The sequence below is a fragment of the Cervus canadensis genome, chromosome 5 (genome assembly GCF_019320065.1).
Source record: "Cervus canadensis isolate Bull #8, Minnesota chromosome 5, ASM1932006v1, whole genome shotgun sequence".
Lineage (NCBI taxonomy): Eukaryota > Metazoa > Chordata > Mammalia > Artiodactyla > Cervidae > Cervus > Cervus canadensis.
In genome coordinates, this window is record NC_057390.1 from 25,298,736 (window position 1) to 25,320,167 (window position 21,432).

A 21,432-nucleotide genomic window follows, 5' to 3' on the forward strand; every position below is an offset into this window, starting at 1 on the left:
TAATTTTTAGGTGTCATAGCCCTCATTATTTTAAAAAGTTAAAAATACACTACATGTGATACACATAAAGTGTAGGATATTTAGAAAATCCTGATTTTCTTTAGAAAATAAATTACCTATAAAGTTATCACATGGAAACATTCAATTATTAAACATGTGATGTCTCTCTGGATTTCTGTTTGTTTCTCTATCTGTATGTGTATGTATATGCATCTCAAGGAAGAGATGATTTTTAAGTGAAAATAGGGTCATGGTAATCTATTATGTATGTCTTACCGTGTCAATGTGTCTCGGTTCAATTCAGTTCAGTTCAGTCGCTCAGTCGTGTCCGACTCTTCACAACCTAATGGACCACAGCACGCCAGGCCTCCCTGTCTATCACCAACTCCTGGAGTTTACTCAAACTCATCTCCATTGAGTTGGTGATGCCATCCAACCATCTCATCCTCTGTTGTCCCCTTTTCCTCCTACCTTCAATCTTTCCCAGCATCAGGGTCTTTTCAGATGAGTCAGTTCTTCACATCAGATGGCCAAAGTATTGGAGCGTCAGCTTCAACATCAGTCCTTCCAATGAACACCCAGGACTCATTTCCTTTAGGATGGACTGGTTGGATCTCCTTGCAGTCCAAGGGACTCTCAAGAGTCTTCTCCAACACCACAGTTCAAAAGCATCAGTTCTTCAGCACTCAGCTTTCTTTATAGTCAAACTCTCACATCCATACATGGCTACTGGAAAAACCATAGCCTTGACCAGATGGACCTTTGTTGGCAAAGTAATGTCTCTGCTTCTTAATATGCTGTGTAGGTTGGTCATAACTTTTCTTCCAGGGAACAAGAGTCTTATAATTTCATGGCTGCAGTCATCATTTGCAGTGATTTTGGAGCCCAAAAAAATAAAGTCAGCCACTGTTTCCACTGTTTCCCCATCTATTCGCCATGAAGTGATGGGACTAGATGCCATGATCTTAGTTTTCTGAATGATGAGTTTTAAGCCAACTTTTTCACTCTTCTCTTTCACTTTCATCAAGAGGCTCTTTAGTTCTTCTTCACTTTCTGCCATAAGGGTGGTGTCATCTGCATATCTGAAGTTATTGATATTTCTCCCGGCAATCTTGATTCCAGCTTGTGCTTCATCCAGGCCAGCGTTTCTCATGATGTACTCTGCATATAAGTTAAATAAGCAGGGTGACAACATACAGCCTTGATGTACTCATTTTCCTGTTTGGAACCAGTCTGTTGTTCCATGTCCAGTTCTAACTATTGCTTCCTAACCTGCATACAGATTTCTCAAGAGGCAGGTCAGGTGGTCTGGTATTCCCATCTCTTTCAGAATTTTCTACAGTTTATTGTGATCCACACAGTCAAAGGCTTTGGCATAGTCAATAAAGCAGAAATAGATGTTTTTCTGGAACTCTTTTGCTTTTTGATCATCCAGTGGATGTTAGCAATTTGACCTCTGGTTCCTCTACCTTTTCTAAATCCAGCTTGAACATCTGAAGGTTCATGGTTCACGTACTGCTGAAGCCTGGCTTGGAGAATTTTGAGCATTAGTTACTTTACTAGCGTGTGAGATGAGTGCAATTGTGCAGTAGTTTGAGCATTCTTTGGTGTTGCCTTTCTTTGGGATTGGAATGAAAACTGACCTTTTCCAGTCCTGTGGCCACTGCTGAGTTTTCCACATTTGCTGGCATATTGAGTGCAGCACTTTCACAGCATCATCTTTTAGGATTTGAAATAGCTCAACTGAAATTCCATCACATCCACTAGCTTTGTTCATGGTGATGCTTCCTAAGGCTCACTTGACTTCACATTCCAGGATGTCTGGCTGTAGGTGAGTGATCACACCATTGTGATTATCTGGGTCATGAGGATCTTTTCTGTATAGTTCTGTGTATTCTTGCCACCTCTTCTTAATATCTTCTGCTTCTGTTAGGTCCATACCATTTCTGTCCTTTATTGAGCCCATCTTTGCATGAAATGTTCCCTTGGTATCTCTAATTTTCTTGAAGAGATCTCCAATCTTTCCCATTCTGTTGTTTTCACCTATTTCTTTGCATTGATCACTGAGGAAGGCTTTCTTATCTCTCCATGCTATTCTTTGGAACTCTGCATTCAAATGGGAATATCTTTCCTTTCCTCCTTTGCTTTTTGCTTCTCTCCCTTTACAGCTATTTGTAAGGCCTCCTCAGATAGTCATTTTGCTTTTTTGCATTTCTTTTTCTTGGGGATGGTCTTGATCCCTGTCTGCTGTACAGTGTCACAAACTTCCACCCATAGTTCATCAGGCACTCTGTCTATCAGATCTAGTCCCTTAAATCTGTTTCTCACTTCCACTGTATAATCGTAAGGGATTTGATTTAGGTCAGTATGTCTATTCCTACGATCTGCATGTTATTCATTATATTGATGGTCATAATTTAGTCAGTCCCCTATTTGGAAATTTTAGATTGTTTCTGGTCTTTCACTTTGATATAACACCTACCAATAAATATCTTTCAATTATGTATTTTAGTACTATTCCAATTATTTATTTATATATCTTACTACCAAAAAAGTCATTCAATTTAATCATAGCCCAGATGTAATTTGGAGTCACGATTTATCTTTTTTGGGGTAAGTATTGTAGGTTCCTTGGCTTTAAAAAACATATATATAGTGAAATAATCCGTGTTTTTGGTAGTCCAGAGTTTTCTAAACTGCTTTCTTTGAATCCTAAAGGTCTCCTTTTGTAAACTTTCCCTGCTGCTCTTTTATTTAGATTCCTGGAAAAGATTGTCTTAAAAAAGTAAAGCTTCACTGTTGAAAAAAAAAAAACGAAACAATGACTTAAACCACTAAACCAGTCGCTGGCTCAGATGTGAGGTTAAGTCTCATGATTAGTGGCTGAGATGGGACCAGAACCTCTATTTCCTGACTCCTAAAAAGAATTTTAAAGTACATCTTCTAGAAATAAGACAAACCAAAAAAAGTATTCTAACCTGGAATCTGGATTGCTTACTTGGAATATGTCTTCAACATGTCCTATATTTGTGTGTTATCCTTTTTTATTTCCACTTCAACAAATTGGAATTAAAACATTTCAGAAGACACTAATCATCAGCTTAACCAGTAATTAGCATTAACGAGTAGAGAGAAAATTTAAGACAGCTGCCAAGTTGACCACTAAAATGAGGTTTGATTTTCTAGTATTTGTCATCTGTGGTACTTTATAATTATAATAATAGCAGTGTAGTTACACTCTGATGGAAAGTTGACAGTTAACTTTTTCCACTTATCAAACTTAGGAGCAATTCTGAAAGTTTCTAGTTTCCAGGTAATTTATCATTCAAGTGATTAAAAGCTATTTTGGGCCACAATTATGAACAATAATAAAATTTTACATGTGGATGACAGTAACACAGTATTCTTTCATTTTGAATTTCTAGGGAAAGACTACTATTATTCTAAGGTGTCTTGACAGGTAAGTGTTATATTAAACTTTAGAATACATTTTTGCTTATTCTTGTTGTGTAAGGCAAGTTAGAATCTAAAAGACATATTTCCATTTTGTGACCTAAACAAAATATTCTAATTCTTGTGAGTCCATATTATGGCTTTTACAATCTTCCTTTAAAGATGAAACCAACAATAAGCAGAAAAAAATTATATAGGATTAATAATGGATTTCCTTATTTGGGGGAAGAAATTAACATAATTACTCAATCTGTAATAGATAGTACTTACTTGTTTTGGCTATGCTACTCTGATATTTAAACTTTTTAAATTTTATCTAGTTCATGATTGTTTGAACATTATAATCTTAGAATTGCTCATGGGTATGCTTTTGAAGCACGTTATTGGTCATCAAACTGTACATGTTGCCATTTGTTTTATGTACTTCCTAGCCTTCTTTGCCGTGGAAGCATGCCACCAGGTTAAGGTAAGGTTAAGGTGTTTGAGGAAGTTGGTAAGGAAAGTCTTCTTGGTTTGCAGCTCTCATTAGCTAAATGATGCCCAGGTTTCAGCTATGATTTCAGTTGAGAACTGTATAAAAAATCTTTTATTGGTGTCTCCATTAAATTGATAGTCATTAGGTTCCCAAGCTTTCGCACATGGAGGCTGAGCATGAACCTACTGTCTTTGCTTCCCACGTGGCCTGGATGCAGAGGACTTATGCCCTGACACAGCCACCAACACTGCCAGCTCCTTCTCTGCTCCCCGAATGGTGTCACTAGGCGCTGCCACTCCATGCAGGTGCCATTACTCACCTCTGCAGTTGCTACTGAAGTCTGTTAAGATGTTTTTTTTGAAGGCTTATTTAATTTTTGTATAAATTCTTAATCATTTTTATCTCAATGTGTTAAACACAGCGTAACTTCTCTGCTAATACAGTTCTTAAGAAGCAAAAATAAGGTACGATGATAGCTTAAGAAAATGATGGTAATAATACTTGTCTTCACTGTACAGGGATGAGCCACCAAAACCAACCTTAGCTTTGGAATATACATATGGAAGAAGAGCAAAGGGACATAACACAGTGAGTGTCTTTTTGGTGATGTTGCTCTACACCTGTGTGGAGAAGTAAGGATGCTGACATTGTTTTACATTTCCCATCTTTTCCACAATCAATAAACATATCCAGGAGTACACTTCCTAGCTATGTAATACTTTTAAAGTCAAATGCAACTCAGCACAGAGGAAGCCACCCAAACTGTGAAAATATTTTGGCCTTCTCATTTGTCATGTCTTAAGATGCTTGAATAGGATTACCCTGTAACTTCAGTGTACAGGCTTTGGGCATATTTTCTTCTTTCAAATGAGAATAACATTGTGAGTTATCTTGTCTCCCCCCAAAAAAATCTGCTAAAAATATACATTTGACCTGTTGGATATTTACGAAAATATACTGCTTAAAATCCAAATTATTAGCAGTTTTACAAATACATCTTAAAGTTGGTAATCCTATTTGAGACCACAGGCCCTAACTGGCCATAATCCTATTTTCACTTCTGTTGGTTTATCTGTAGGGGAGAGTTAGAAATTGTTCAGGATAGAGGGAAAGTTTATAGTGTATGTTAGGAGAATAAAAAATTCTAAGTAGAATTCTCTTTTGGTGTTCCCATAAGGAAGAGGTCATTTCTTAAAGTTAGGTGTATGGAGAACAGTCTAGAATAAAGAAGGTCCCATATCTCCTGTAACTCCCATGAAGTGAAGTGAAGTCGCTCAGTCGTGTCTGACTCTTTGCAACCCCGTGGACTGTAGCCTACCAGGCTCCTCCATCCATGGGATTCTCCAGGCAAGAATACTGGAGTGGGTTACCATTTCCTTCTCCAGGGGATCTTCCCGACCCAGGGATTGAACCCAGGTCTCCCACATTGGAGGCAGACGCTTTAACCTCTGAGCCACCAGGGGCTCAATAACTCCCATAACACAGGCAAATTTTTATAGATTGATCCAATCTAAGTGTTTGATCATTAGACAGTATATAGAGTTAAAATTGGCTGTTGCTGCTTCCTGGATTCACCAGTGCAACTTGGTTATTAAAACTATGGAATTGAAAAGAAAAAACAATATATTGAGATGTGGGAGAACTTTATTTTTGTGAATCACATAAATTTTTGCATGAGTGATAAGCCTAGAAATAGGCTTATCCTTGTTTTGGGAGACTCTGAGTTAACTTTCATAAGCTTAACTTTTGAGAAAAGCTCTAAAAGCTTTTCTTCATCCAGTTGTGAATCAAAGGAGATTTTCCATTGAAAACTTATTTTTCCTCACAAACATTAGAGATTCAAATACCAATTGCAAAACAGTTTCAGTAGTTGAGATGATAACCTGTCAAAAATCAAAATATATTTATCTAAAACTGCTGTAATGACCATCTGCCTCTTCCAAGTTCATAGTATTGGGCACATAAAAACTCATGTGATTTCTTTTTCACCTGTTTGTTTCTGCTAAACTTTACGCTATCAAGTTGGGCTTTTCTGTATTCATTCTAGAAGAGTCACATCTTTCTCAGATTGAAGGTCTCCTAAGAGTTCTAAACGGAAGAGCTTTATCAGCTCCTCAAGCAATCGTAATATCTTGAAGGCTATCAGTATCTGGCTGGAAGGAGAAATGCCTTCAGCTAGCCACAGTCTAGGACAGTTGCCATGGAATAGATGGTCTTTTTTCCAAGCTACGTGGCTGCCCAGCCCTTTTAGTCCCCCTATAGTTTGAGTTCTCTGGAAAGGGAAGCAGTTGTAGAGAGTCCTTGTCCCCCCACCTACCGCTTGTATTGCCAGTGCCAGCCTGTCCCTGTCCCCAGGGATGTCAGGCCCAGACCAGCTGCTTATGCTTCTGCCCGGTCAATCCTGATCTGCAGGCCAGACTGCTATCTCTTCTCCCCGTTTCCTCTTGTCTTGTCTTTATGTCTGATTTATTGTGTGAGCTTCTGTCTTCTCCCTCAATTAGGATGTTTTCCTGTCCAGTTGTTTTATTTCTACCTAAAATTATAACTATTTTCAAAAAGATAATTCCAAATGTGTTCAATTTGTTAATTTTATTTCTAATGTGAGTGTTTGCTACCTGTGATATTTACAGAGTTGGGGTGCTGTTTAATGTCTTCTATTAAATTAGGGTAGAATCAGGGCATTTAGTACCTGTGTATATTCTTAATGTTTCATCTTTGTTCTTTGGAATAGATGTTTTAGTGTATTTTGAGGGATGGGATCAATAAAGGAGAAAATTTTGACTGCCACAAAGGGTCTTGAGGACTGTAATATCTTGTATCCATAATTATTACTGGCTGGTGCTAATGAACTATAAGAACTATTTAAAATGTAAAAACATCAAAGAATATTAATATGAAAAAAACCCTGGTTTTTTCAGCCAAAAGATATTGCTCACTTTTGGGAGCTAGGTGGAGGAACGTCTTTACTGGATTTAATCAGCATACCAATCACAAGTGACACCTTACGGTAAGTGGAGCCAGTGAGGAATAGTGGTTAGTAAGTATCCAGTAGAGGCCACAGGATGAACATGAGGTTTCTGTGAATCAGAATTCACAGGGACAGTTTTATGTTGCTGAAGGTTTACCTTCACTTCCTTTCTATGTGCCTAAACTGTACTGCTCTCAGAGATTTTCAAAGAACCAAGGTTCTGGTTCCAAATCGGGTAAGGAGTACGTCAAGGCTGTATATTGTCACCCTGCTTATTTAACTTATATGCAGAGTACATCATGAGAAATGCTGGACTGGATGGAAGCACAAGCTGGAATCAAGATTGCCGGGAGAAATATCGATAACCTCAGATCAGATGACACCACAAGTGAAGAAGAACTAAAGAGCCTCTTGATGAAATTAAAAGAGGAGAGTGAAAAAGTTGGCTTAAAACTCAACATTCAGAAAACTAAGATCATGGCATCTGGTCCCATCACTTCATGGCAAATAGATAGGGAAACAGTGGAAACAGTGACTGTTTTTCTGAGCTCCAAAATCACTGCAGATGGTGACTGCAGCCATGAAATTAAAAGATGCTTGCTCCTTGGAAGAAAAGTTATGACCAACCTAGACAGCATATTAAAAAACAAAGACATTACTTTGCCAACAAAGGTCTGTCTAGTCAAAGCTATGGCTTTTCCAGTAGTCATGTATGGATGTAAGAATTGGACTATAAAGAAAGCCGAGTGCCAAAGAATTGGTGCTTTTGAACTGTGGTGTTGGAGAAGACTCTTGAGAGTCCCTTGTGCTGCAAGGAGATCCAACCAGTCCATCCTAAAGGAGATCAGTCCTGGGTGTTCATTGGAAGGACTGATGGTGAAGCTGAAACTCAAATACTTTGGCCATCTGATACAAAGAACTGACTCATTGGAAAAGACCCTGATGCTGGGAAAGATTGAAGGCGGGAGAAGAAGGGGATGATAGAGGATGAGATGGTTGAATGGCGTCACCGACTCAATGGACATGAGTTTGAGTAAACTCCAGGAGTTGGCGTGCTGCAGTCTGTGGGGTCACAAAGAGTTGGACATGACTGAGTGAACTGAACTGAACTGAAGGTTCTGGCCTGTGTTGAAGTGAGATAGTTGGCATCCAACTAGTAACATATTTTGCAAGCCTACAAACAAAATATGTCAAATAACACTTGGGCAATATATTCACTTGACAAAAAGAAAAAAAATTATTTCGAAAACTAAATTTTAAAACTCACTTCTTTTTAATACCCATCCAAGCATGAGCTAATTCAGTCCCTGAGTTTTTCCTGCAACTGGATATTATGTCTCCTTTAAAGTAACGGCTTCCTGAGCCACCAAGTGGCTTCCTTGGTGGCTCAGGTGCCTGCAATACAGGAGACCCGGGTTTGGTCCCTGGGTCAGGAAGATCCCCTGCAGAAGGGAATGGCTACCCCCTCCAGTATTCTTTCTTGCCTGGAGAATTCCATGGACAGAGGAACCTGGCAGGCTGCAGTCCATGGGGTCACACAGAGTCAGACATGACTGAGTGACTAACACACACTTGAATTTAATACTAATTTAATACTAATGTTAATATCACTGAGGGGCTTCCCAGGTGGTGCTGGTGGTAAAGAAACCACCTGCCAGTGTAGGAGACAGAAGAGACACGGATTAGATCTCTGGGTTGAGAAAATCCCCTGGAGAAGGGCATGGCAACCCACTCCAGTATTCTTGCCTGGAGAATCCCCATGGACAGGGGAGCCTGGAGGGCTACAAGTCCATAGAGTCACAAAGAGTTGGACACAACTGAAGCGATTTAGCAGGCAGACACACCAGTGAAACCTCATGCAGTGAAAGTTTATGAGTTAGAAGAGGAAGAAATTGGCTATTTGCTGACCTTAAAGAAAAAGAACCTAGGGGAAAACCTCAAGCTGTTTGGTGGTGTTTTCCTGAGAATGATTCCCAAGTGTTGGCCAAATCAGATGTGGAAAATTGTGACATTTCTCACAATGTTCCTGGGAACCCATCTTAGCCAAAGAAAACAGAATTTAAAAATATGAAATATCTTACTGTTGTCAGAGTTTAACACAGACCATTGCTGCTGGACCAGATACAAAGGGCTTGACAATTATTTGTCAAATTTCAACCATTAAGATCTTTAGAATTTTTTCTTGTTAACAGGATAATTTTTTTCCATAACTAGTTAGTAATGTTGGCTTTCTTTGTCCAGGGATTTTTCTTTTCTTTTAAAGAAATAAAATTTAGTGTCTTTTACTTATCACAAAAATGTTTTATGCTCATAAGGAAAACTTGGAAAAATAGTGAAACGTACATGGAAAGTAAAAGCATCTGTGAGCCCATGAAAAAGGACTATTCTCAACATACTGAGGTATTTCTTTCCGTGTTTTCAGTGTTGTAGATATACTTTGTACAGGTATGAGATACTGTGTATACACATTTAGATCTTGCTTTTTCGCTTAAAACCACCATTTCCCCCGACATTATTTTTTTTAGAATCATGGGATTTTACAGCTGTGTAGTTCTCATTTGTCCTCCTTTAACAGAAACAAATAATTGAAGCTGCCTGGGAATTAGGGCAGCTCATGGTGGTGTGGCTGAGAGGAGATGACGGGGCGGGGAGCAGCTGAAGGAACAAGAGCTGCCGGCCAGCCTGGCCTGAGGCAGACAGGAGTCAAGAGGCTGGGAGCCGCTCTCCCCAGACTGTGAGCTGGCTCCAGTTCTGGCCCTGTTGTCACATCACCTTTCTGTATTACCTCACTTCCCTTCTCTAGACCTCATGGGCTTGTAGAGATTCTGGTTTCTGCAGGAAGCCAAATCTTCCCACAGTTTCTTCACTGTCTCGCTCTGTGAGTTCCTGGTCTTCTTTCCGTGGAATCCCAGAGCAGCTGGAGCCTGCCTTGGGAGAGAAGAGGGGTCAGGGTGATGAACAGAGGGCTGGGGCGCCACAGGCCTGGGTCCAAAGCAGCTTGCTGAGTGGTGGACGAATTCATGGAAAACATTTCACTCCTCATTAGTCGCAAATCACAGAGTGTTTTGTGACTGGAATTAATTCGACATGTAATTTCCTTGAGTTGGACAGGGCCCAGCCACCTTACCAAATGCTGTTAGATACTGTTTTTCTTTAAAGTGACTGTTCATAGAATAATTATAGATGCATTGAACATTTCCACAGACCTTAGATAATTTGTAAGAGAGCCTTTCCTGTGGTCCACTTCCCTGTTTTCAGAGGTAGTGTTTTATAAAAAAACTTTTTAGCTGTCATTTGCTATGAAGGCAAAAGTAACACAAGTATTTGCAGTGCAGTGGAAACATAAATTTTAACCTTAGAAAAAAGTTGAATAATCCATTTTCCCTTTGATTAAAACAAAGTTATTTTCATTTGGAAAAAATGATACACTTTATATATACTTTACCACAGTAAAAAAAAAAAAAAAAAAAAAGGTAAACCATGGTCTTTTTAACATTAATCATGCTAAAACTCTGAAAATAAAATTAGTTTCCTTTATGTATATATATGTGTGTGTGTGTGTGTGTGTGTATATACACACACACATTATAATTAAGAAAAGCTGTTTCTGAGCTTATTCAAATGAAAGATATGGTTGGCTAGACAGTTTAATGGCATAATAACTTTATAGAAACTCTTAGGTAATGTCTAAAAAGACTACTTTCTGGATTTAGACCTATAGTATAGAATTTAGCTATTGCTTTGCTTTACACAAAATAGCGGATTTGGTCAAACTAAACAAAATAATTGTTTTTGCTTAGTCACTAATTTGTCCAACTCTTCTGCGACCACATGGACTGCAGCCCGCTAGGCACCTCTTTCCATGGGATTTCCCAGGCAAGAATACTGGAGTGGGTTGCCATTTCCTTCACCAGGGGATCTTCCCGGCCCAGGGATTGAACCTGCATCTCCTGCCTTGACAGGCAGATTCTTTAGCATTGAGTCACCAGGAAAGCCCAGATAACTTGACTATATTATAACCAGCATATATTTTAATTCCTTGCTATTTCTGCTAGCAGAATGTTTGCTCTGTTGATCAAAGATATATTGACCCATGATTATGGCTGTACAGACTTATTACGACCATTCTCTATAATACTCCTAGATTTATATTTGTTTTTTAATTGTAAAATAACATAAAATTCACCGTTTTAGCCATTTTTAAGTGTACAGTTTAGTGACATTCAGTATTATTCACATTGTTTTGCCACCATCACCACCATCCCTCTCCAGAGCGTTTCGACTTCCCAAATGGAACCTGTACCCATTAAACAATAACTTCCTACTTCCCCCTCTTTCAACCCTTGGCAACTACCATTCTAGTTTCTGTCTCTATGACTTGACTACTGTAGCTTCCTCATGTAAATGAAATCATCCTTTTGGGTCTAGTTTATTTCACTCAGCACAATGTCTTTAAGATTCATACATATTGTAGCATGTGTCAAAATTTCCTTACTTTTTGAGGCTGAATAATATTTCATTGTATTTATAGACCACATTTTGTTTACCTGTTAACCCATTGATGAACATTTGGGTCGTTTCCACTCTTTTGCAATTGTGAATAACGCTGCTATGCACATTGGAATAGAAATACCTGTTTGTGTCCCTGATGTCAAAACACCCAGAAGTGGAATTGCTGGACCCTCCTATAATTTTTTGAGGAACCACTGTACTGCTTTTCACATTGTCTACTCTGCTTTTTATATTACCATTGGCAATGTCCCAGGGTTCCAATTTCTGTCTATTCTTTCCAACACTTATTATTTTCTGGATTTTTAATTTTTATTTTTTTATTGTAGCTATCCTAATGGGCAAGACGTGGTATCTCATTGTGGTTTTGATTTGCATTTCTCTAATGATAATACCAGACATCTTTTCCTGTGTTTATTGGCCATAAGTATGTCTTTAAATACAGAAATATGTATTTGAGTTCTTTGCCCATTTTTAAATTGTGTTGTTTGTTGTTGCTGAGTTTAGATTTATGTTTGATATACTTAAACGTGAGCCTGTGTGCATATGGTCATGGTGGTGGGGTGTGTGGTGGCCTGGAGTGAGATAGCAAGGCCTTTCAGAGAGGTAGCAAGGTACAGCAGAAAACCATGAAGCTCTGGGTCTAAATACCAGCTCTACAGTTCACTAGTTATATGAGTCTGTGCCTCAGACTTCTAATCCATGAAATGGCCATCGTAACATTTTCTAGGAAGTCTTGTTGGGTTAGGAGGAAATAAGCTATATAGACTCCAGGCAAGGTCCATCAGTAAATGTTTTCACCACATTGTTGTATTGTTGCTGCTGCTGTGATTATTATTTTTGCTTCCCTTCTTTGGAACACATAGGAAAACTGAATCTAAACATGGCACTGTTGGATCCAATTGCACATTATGTGACTGGATTATTATTATTTCAAACAAAAAGTTTGGTTGTAACACTTAAATATCGCTAGGGAAAAGCACTGGAATAAATAAGGCTATAATTTCAGCATATTTTTCTTAGAAAATTGCTATTTTTTTTTCTTATAGTGTTATTCTTAGAGAATACATTTCAGTATAGTAGGGTTTCAAATGGTAATTATTTTGAGTCTTTTTTTTTTTTTGAAATATGTTTTTATTTCTTTAGGACATTTTCTATTGTCCTTGTTTTGGATCTTTCAAAACCTAGTGACCTTTGGCCCACCATGGAAAATCTGTTGCAAGCCACAAAACTTAATGTCGATAAAGTGATAATGAAACTGGGGAAGAAGAATTCTAAAGCAGCTTCTGAAATGAGACAGAAGATGTGGAGCAATATGCAGAAGGACCATCCAGTGAGTTGCTGCTGGGATTATTCTTGGAATTCTTAGCCCCATACATAGTTAAAGATAACATCACAAACAATTTCTTTAGATTTTTATGCATGAGTTGAAATTCACTTGATGTGGATGAACCTGTTCACTGGAAAATTACAGCAATTTAATAAAACCTCAGAGCAAAACAAGGAAAAAGATTTCATATGTCTTCTCGTTAGACATCTACTGTGATTGTTATGGCATATTACACCAATCAAAAGGAACAGAGTTTTAAAGTAGTGGTTTGATACTGATTTTATAATCTCTGTGACATGAAGATACAAAACCAGGTTGTACAAATGTCACCTGGCAAAGACCCAGATAAGGATACAGTTTTAAGCAAGGAATAGAGGTTCAACAGCCTTTATAGTCATTCTATACATTTATTGTCTGTCACATAATCAGTATCTTTTTATCATCTGATAATTAAACTATCAAGTTGCAATATGGTAACACAAGTCTTTTATGTACAATCAGAAATGTCATCATCTAGAAAACTAAGAAAGGTATTTTATATTGCCCAGAGTTTATATGAGTGTGTTTTACAAAAGGAATATCAAACAAAACTGATAGTTATGGTTCCCATATATGCAGTATAAATGTTATTATAACAAACAGTTAATACAAATAACTTAAAAAAAAACAGGAAGGCAATATATAAGAAAATAAAAGAACAGAACATGAAGAATAAATATGGTAGCTTAGGGAATTGTCACTTCTAGTTTTATGCTTGAGAAATGTAGCTTCAAAAATTAAATATTGGAGCAACCTCTGTCAAGCCAACAATGTTAACACTATGGGCAGATTTAAAATGACCTAAGTCGTAGAAATTGCTGAATACATAGTAGTAAACAATTACAGTGAATCAATGAAATATGTTTGTTAACAGGATCGTGAATTAATTGACCCATTTCCAATTCCTCTGGTCATAATCGGAAGTAAATACGATATTTTTCAGGTGAGCTCTTCCACTTCTAGTTGAGCTTGTTGTACACGCTTGCCTAGCCTTTATAGGAGAGAAACAAAAGTAATAATGAAATGAGAAAAATGACTCGGGGCAGGGGAGAAGTCAAGGAGTCACACATCTTAAAGATTTTGGAAAAGAGAATATAGCTGGGAAAGAGAAAATAGGTGAAGAACAATAAATACAGTGACATGATGGGGATAAGGCAGAAGATTTAGAAACTGAATCCAGTCCAGTCTCCAAGGGACAGGACTTATGTCCCAACTTTTAAATTGAAGAAAGTAGAAAATTGGTTTCTTCTTATCTTTGCTTGTCAGAGAATCCTTGGGGTATTCCACTTGATAAAATGTGTGCTTGTATCTAAATTCTATTGAGCTAAGTGTTTAAACAAGGAAAGATCTGACAGTGTAGCTCTAGAAGGCTGTAGCTATTGTTCAGCTTCTACAGAACCAAATGCCAAGGTAATGGAATCCTACTCAAGGTACATTTCAAAAAATAAAGAAGAAAAAAATCTATTTCTGTATTTAATAATTTGTACTTTTCTGCTACAGATACTAGTTCTCTCAACTTTTTTCTTTTTAATAACATACGTCTTCAGGATTTTGACTCTGAGAAGAGGAAGGTAATATGCAAGACACTTCGATTTGTTGCACATTATTATGGAGCATCATTAATGGTTTGTATGTTTCCTATCCTTTGGGTTTGAACAGACAGTAACAAATTTGGAAAGATTACCAGCTTGGTGCACAATAATGAATGTGGATGCTTTTACTAATGCATGTCATTCTCTCCTTTCCATTCCCATTGCCCTCAAAGCCTCTTGCTCAGAGCTTTTATAATGTATTTCTGGAACACACATTGCTAGATAGCCTACCATTTCCTTGAAGTGAAAGTTCTACATTTTTAATAGCCATAAATCCCCATTGTCTTAGAGATAAATTGGTTATTTATCTATTCATCTTTTAATTTTCCTTTAAGAATTAGAATCTATATTCACTTAAAAGAAAAAAGACTAACTTTTTTTTTTTTTTTCAAAAAAAGCTTTAAAAATGCTATTTGTTGTAGAGGTTAAAAATAATGAACTTGGGAGTCATGCTGCCTGGATTCAAATCTCAGGGCAACCATTTACTAGATATGGGGTCTCAGATAAGTCACTTAACCTCACTGAAGCCTTAGTCTCCTCCAGGGTAAAATGGACAAAAATAGTCCTACCTTCATAGGGTTGTTGTGAGGGTTAGTAGCAGGAATACACCTGAAACCCTTAGCACAGGGCCTGACACAAATCTCAATAAAGGCTGGTTCTTGTAACTGTTAACATTATCTTCCACAGCAGGACCAAATGTTGCGAGATATCCTCTAATGCAATAAAATATAAAAGCATTTTTATTTTTAAAAAAATTCCTCCCATTTGAATGCTGTCTTTTGCCCTCTAAATCAAAGTGCTCAGAGGAACCTATAGACAACATGGCCTAGTCCCCAGCTTTCATGGCTAGTTATTAAGGCTGAAAGTAATAAGTATGATCTGTATTTAAAATTCTTATACTTTCCAGAATACTCCAAATACATTTTATTATGTATTTTCTTAAAAATCATTACCTTTTATGTTTGTACTGTATCTACCTACTTGCATATTAGGTTGACAAAGTATTTCGGAAATATTCTTTTTTAAAAAATTATTTTTCATATTTTTTCCCATTATGGTTTATTACAGGATAGTGGATATGGTTCCCTGTGCTATACAACAAGACCTTGTTTATCCATTCTGTATATAATAGTTTGCATCTGCTATTCCCAGACTTGCAATCCAACTTTCCCTCACCCTGTCTACTCTGCCTTGGCAACCACAGAAATATTCTTTACTGTTTTGCAAAGATATGGAGAATTCAAAGTACAGAAGCAGACCATGGATCTTGTAGTTTCTTACTTTCGCTTCTAGATAAAGCTCCACATTTCCTTCTGTTTAGTCAGCTGAGGAAAATCCCTCTCTTTGTTTAGAAACAGATCACTTTTGATGATCCATCAGTGCCCAGTCTGGTCTTATCAGTAAGAATGCAATAATAGGTGAAGTCAGATCAACCCAGGCCACAGCAGACCTGCAATTAATCATGGCTCACAAGACCCTAGAAGTCCAGGGACTAGGGAAAGGATCTGAGAATCTTTCATCTCCGCTCTCAGTAAATCAGAGGTTGGGTTTAGAAGAGCACTCTGGACCACCATGGAAACCATACAGCTTTTCTAGCTTCCCAAATCAAGAAGAGAGCTGGTCAGAGCTAACAAAGCCCCACCTTTCAGTTTCACTTCCGCTGTGACCCTAGAGTCCAGACTTTGGTACTTACTGCTTTCCAAGGTTCAGTGATATGCAGCAGTTTTGTTTTGTTTTTTTAAAAACATAATTTATCCTTTATAATTCAGTCAAGAATACTAATTCAGTAATATGAGCAATATGATCAAGTTAATAAAAAACAAAAACGAGAAAAACATTGGTAAGTAGGACCAGATTCAGTGGAGAGCCCCCCGGATGGTAGGGGACTTAAAATTATGATAAATGAGCAACAGCATAAAATGATATTCTGGCATTTGGAATGTGATAACAGTCTTTAAGTATTTGAAGGACTGATCCATGGGAAAGGGGTTAAAATGTATGTTTTCTTAGAGTCAAGAACAAGGAATCAGTGGGGTTTAGTTCAAATTAAGAAAAAAATTTCTAATACTGCCATTATCTGAAAATGGAACGAGTTGCTTTTGGAGATCATGAATTCCCAGGCATTGAGTTCGTAAGTAGAACTCTACATATATTTGTGGAGGATGTTTTCAAGGCAATTGGTGCAACAGATAGGGGTGGGGATGGGGTTGAGTTAGAAAAACTTCTCATGTCCTCCCAGTCCTGCAGTCCTATGAAATACACTTGTGATGAGGTTTTTTCCTCACCATATAGGGAACATAATAGAGAATACAATGATGATGATAAAAAAGTTGTGTTTTTAAAATTCAGCTGAGGTTTTCATATTAGCATATTGTCTCAATAGAAGCATAAAGTTGTTTCAATTTTTAAAATGTATCAAATCTTGTATATTCACATGAGTGTTCTCCCTTGAATAGTTTCCCCCTGGGAAGTTAAGTGTTAGTTGCTCAGTCGTGTCCAACTCTTTCTGATCCCATGGACTGTAGCCTGCCAGGTTCCTCTGTCCATGAAAGTTTCCAGACAAGAATACTGGAGTGGGTTGCCAGTCCCTTCTCCAGAGGATCTTCCAATCCAGGAATTGAACCCAGGTCTGAGCCACCAGGGAAGCCCTTTCCCTGGGAGCCTGTTCTTAATCTGAAAAGTGAAAGTGAAAGTCGCTCAGTTGTGTACGGCTCTTTGCGACCCTCCATGGACTGTGGAATTCTCCAGGCCAGAATACTGGAGTGAGTAGCCTTTCCCTTCTCCAGGGGATCTTCCCAACCCAGGGATCAAACCCAGGTCTTGAACGAATCTTAAGCTGAACACTGATCTCTTTACTTTATAATTACATTTCATTTTGGTTCAAGATTGTTTTTCCTACTTTCATACATCTTAGTCATTCTGATTTGTCTGGGTGACCTTGGTATTTCCAGACATTCAAAATTAGTCTTAAAAGGTTCTGTAAGGTAACCATATGTCCTGGTTTTCATCTGGTTTCTCAGCTTAATGATTAATAGTACCCATGCAGCTTCATTCTTATAAAATATTCTGGTTATGATCACTTCGTTATAGACCACCACTGAGAATAGTCAGTAGCTTACTTTGCAAACTCTAAAGGCAAATCTGAAGAGCCGTTTTAAAGTTGTTTTAGTGAGTATCAGTATTGTTAGACTAGTCTGCAGATCCCACATTAACTGCTTTGAAGACAGCAGTATGCCTTTGGATGGAAAAGTTATTTATGATACATACCTCCTATTTTTTAACCAACCAGATTGCATTTTGGTAATGCTTACGGTCCATTTGTGGGAGTAGCTGAAATGATTAGTGCATAAACACAAGTCCATACAATAAATACATGATGCACTCATGAAATTTGAAGAATTAAAACAAATTTATCAATATTTCTTTCTTTTCCTTTATTCAGGTTTTGTTTTGCTTACTCAAACACAAGATTTTGTTGGGCAGATAAATAGTAATTCTCTCTGCAGTCTGTACTTGTTGAAAGCCATGTTCATTTTACCTCTTTCTGTGATTTGAAAGCAAGCATGTAATTTATTGTCCTGATTTTTTTCTTTTTAGTTTACCAGTAAATCAGAAGCTCTGTTACTAAAAATACGTGGAGTTATTAACCAATTGGCATTTGGCATCGACAAAAGGTACCATTAAAATATTTGTTAATATCTTTTTACTTTTTTTTTTTTTTGGTATTCTCTCATCTGATTATTGTTCTCACAAGTCTCTTGTTTCTTGACTGGGAAAAATGCCTCAGATGACTGTTCTTAGATAATTTCATGTTATCTCTTGCTTCTTATATTGTTTAAATATTTATCATATTTTACAACTAAAATGTTATATAATAGTTGGAAACTAGAATAAAATAATCATACTATTATACTTGTTTCCTTGATCCTGTTACTTAGTATTTTTCTTAACCTTGCTATCTTTCTTGGTTTTGATTTGAGGTAGTTTGGGTCTTTTTTTTCTCCTATAATACCTTTATTAGCTCTATACTTTATTTTTTGAATCGGTTATGTTAATAATCATTCATTCATTTTGAGAAATGCTCTCATAGAGGCTAGATATAAAACTTGGCTCTTGTATGTACAGTAGGGAATGGCAGGATATTTGATTGCTAAACTAAATTAGATTCTTTTTTCTTCTTATCCATGTAGCAAATCAATATGTGTGGATCAGAATAAACCTCTGTTTATCACAGCAGGATTGGATTCTTTAAGTCAGATAGGTTGGTGAACTTATTAAGATTGTTCCATTTGTTTTAATTGCTTATTGATTTTATCCTACTGCCTGTTCACTTCATCTCCAACATCTCCCAACCCTAACCACCATTTCTGATTTCATTGTTACTGTTATGTCTTGTGTATTTATTTGTATACATTGTATTGATGCAGAATGCATCACATTGACATATTTGTGATGAAAGGGATGTTGGCACATGAGCAACTGATTTCTGATCTCAATACCACTAAAAAAATTTGCATCTACTTTCTTTCCCTCACTGATTTCCAGGTACTTTTAAATTTTAGCTCCTTGGGTTTAGAAGAAAATCAGAAGGATAAAGCAGTCAGGAAATTCAAAGCTATATATATTATAAGCAATGATGAAAAATATAAGAGATTCAAGTGTTGGAATAACTCAAAAGAACAGTTGCGTTAACTAGGTATGCCTTAATTGTTATGTAAATACTTCATCTAATGGGATGTTTCCTATCCTTATCCCTAGACTCACGAAGCAAAAGAAATTTCAAGAGTTTATATGGACTCACTGTGTTGCTGAGCAAGCTGAGGCTCCAGGAGCCTGCTCAGGCAGAGAGCCAGCCTTTGAACCTTGGTGCTGTTTTTCCAAACCCTCCATAGCCCCCCAGTGCTTCTACGGAACGATCCCGGTCCATCTGAAAGTGTAAAAAAGTGTACTTTTTTACAGACAAAATGATGGATGCGATGACCTCTCAAAGTCACTTCCAACCTCCAAATTCTATTCTTTTGATACTAACAACTGCCACCAAGCGCTCTGAGTTGGGCTTAGGCCTGTTACTAACTTCCCAACAAAAAGTAGGGCGGAGCGAGAGACAGCACCGCTCAAAGACCACTGCAGAGGATCCCATTTCTTTCCCTTTTTAACCATCTGTGAGGTTTTTTCCTTCCCTTTGCCCCTCCTTTTTGCGTCTGTTGCATAGAAACAGAAAATGCTTTTGTACCAATTACTAGGCACTAATTTACCTTCTTCAGTGGGCGCTGGGCTTGCTAGAGAGACATTAGGAAAAGGTGGGAGGGTCGGATGTGGGGGAGGATTCAGAGCAGCAGAGGCCTGGAATGCTGCAAGCTTTTTCTCCAAGCCTGAGAGCAGCCAAGGGGAAGAAAGGGAAAAAAAAAAGGAAAAAAAAAAAAGAGTTTATATGATCAAGCTCCCTGTCTTCTCACAGAAGTAATTTCATTGTAGAGATTTTGGGGCCTAGCAACTCTGTACTCTGGGGTTGACATAGTTTGGTTTTAACACTAATGGACAGTGGTTTTCTTTTTTCCCACCCCCAATTACTCTTACATGTTGAAGTTGACTTCAAATGTAGAGATCTTTGTCATGAGATTATAGATTGAATTGGAATGAAAAGAACAGAGGTGTTAATGAGTGATTATAAAGACTGATTTTTATAATTATTATTATAATTGCCAACTTAATTTCATTAGCAGTGAGAATCACTGTGTGTAATGATAGAAATGCTGATGGAAATCTTTTGCCCCTGTAAGTAGTTGGAGGTCAGAAAAGGGTCGAAAAATACTGAATTTAAACAATTAGGGAGCTTGGACCTCATCAAAGTTAAAAACTTTTGCTCTTAAAATCCCATGTGAAAAAAATAAAAAGATATGCTACAATCTGGGAGAAATTTTGAACTACATGCTTTACAAAGGACTAGTATCTTGAATATATAACAGTAAAAAAAAAAATCCAATTAGAAAATATGTAAAAGATATGGCCAGATATTTCACTAAGGATATACAATAATGGCAAATAAGCACATGAAAAGATATTTAATATCATTGCATGAAGGAAATGCAAATTGAACCTACATGGTGAGGGGATGTGAAGCAATTGATCACTCATACATTGCTGGTGGGAATGTAAAATAGCCACTCTTTTTTTTTCTTTTGAATTTTTTATTTCATATTCTGGAGGAGGGCATGACAACCCACTCCAGTATTCTTTCCTGGAAAATCCCATGGACAGAGGAGCCTGGTGGGCTACAGTCCATGGGGTCACAACGAGTTGGACATGACTGAAGTGACTTAACATACATTAACATACATTTTGTATTGGAGCATAGCTGACTGACAATGTTGTGATAGTTTCAGGTGAATGGTGAAGGGACTCAGCCATACATATACATGTATCCATTCTCCCCCAAGCCCCCTCCCATCCAGGCTGCCACATGACATTGAGCAGAGTTCCATGTACTATACAATAGGTCCTTGTTGGTTATCCATTTTAAATATAGCAGTGTGTACATGACCTTCCCAAATTCCCTAACTGTCCCTTTCCCCCTGCAATCGTAAGTTCATTCTCTAAGTCTGTGAGTCTCTTTCTGTTTTGTAAGTTCATTTGCATTATTTATTTTTAGATTCCACATATAAGGGATATCATACAACATTTCTCCTTCTCTGACTTACTTTACTCAGTATGACAATACTCTCTAGGTCCATCCATGTTGCTGCAAATGCCATTCTTTTTAGTGGCTGAGTAATATTCCATTGTATGTGTATATACACACACACACCCCACATCTTTCTCCATTCCTCGTTTGATGGACATTAGGTTACTCCCATGTCTTGGCTATTGTGAACAGTGCTACAGTGAACACTGGGGTGCATGTGTCCTTTCAGATCATGTTTTTCTCCAGATAAATGCCCAGGAATGGGATTGCAGGGTCATATGATAACTCTATTTTTAGTTTTTTAAGGAGCCTCCATAGCAGCTGGTCAACCACTCTTGAAAACAGTTTGATGGTTTCTTATAAAACTAATCATGCAGCTACCAT

General features: G+C 37.5%; 1 protein-coding gene across 5 annotated transcripts in view; it reads left to right on the forward strand.

Moving 5' to 3' along the window:
• Positions 1–21,432, forward strand: part of DYNC2LI1 (dynein cytoplasmic 2 light intermediate chain 1) — a 37,880-nt gene that overhangs the window by 8,820 nt on the left and 7,628 nt on the right. For 3 of the 5 annotated variants that reach the window (XM_043468448.1, XM_043468451.1, XM_043468449.1), the window contains exons 3-10: positions 3,426–3,460; positions 4,447–4,516; positions 6,847–6,935; positions 12,552–12,738; positions 13,649–13,717; positions 14,322–14,399; positions 17,964–18,040; positions 18,557–18,627. In XM_043468448.1, the coding sequence (XP_043324383.1) occupies positions 3,426–3,460; positions 4,447–4,516; positions 6,847–6,935; positions 12,552–12,738; positions 13,649–13,717; positions 14,322–14,399; positions 17,964–18,040; positions 18,557–18,627 (676 nt within the window). Of the gene's footprint in view, positions 1–3,425; positions 3,461–4,446; positions 4,517–6,846; positions 6,936–12,551; positions 12,739–13,648; positions 13,718–14,321; positions 14,400–17,963; positions 18,041–18,556; positions 18,628–19,124; positions 20,004–21,432 lie in introns of those variants that run through there. The other 2 variants (XM_043468452.1, XM_043468450.1) reach the window with 2 other exon arrangements.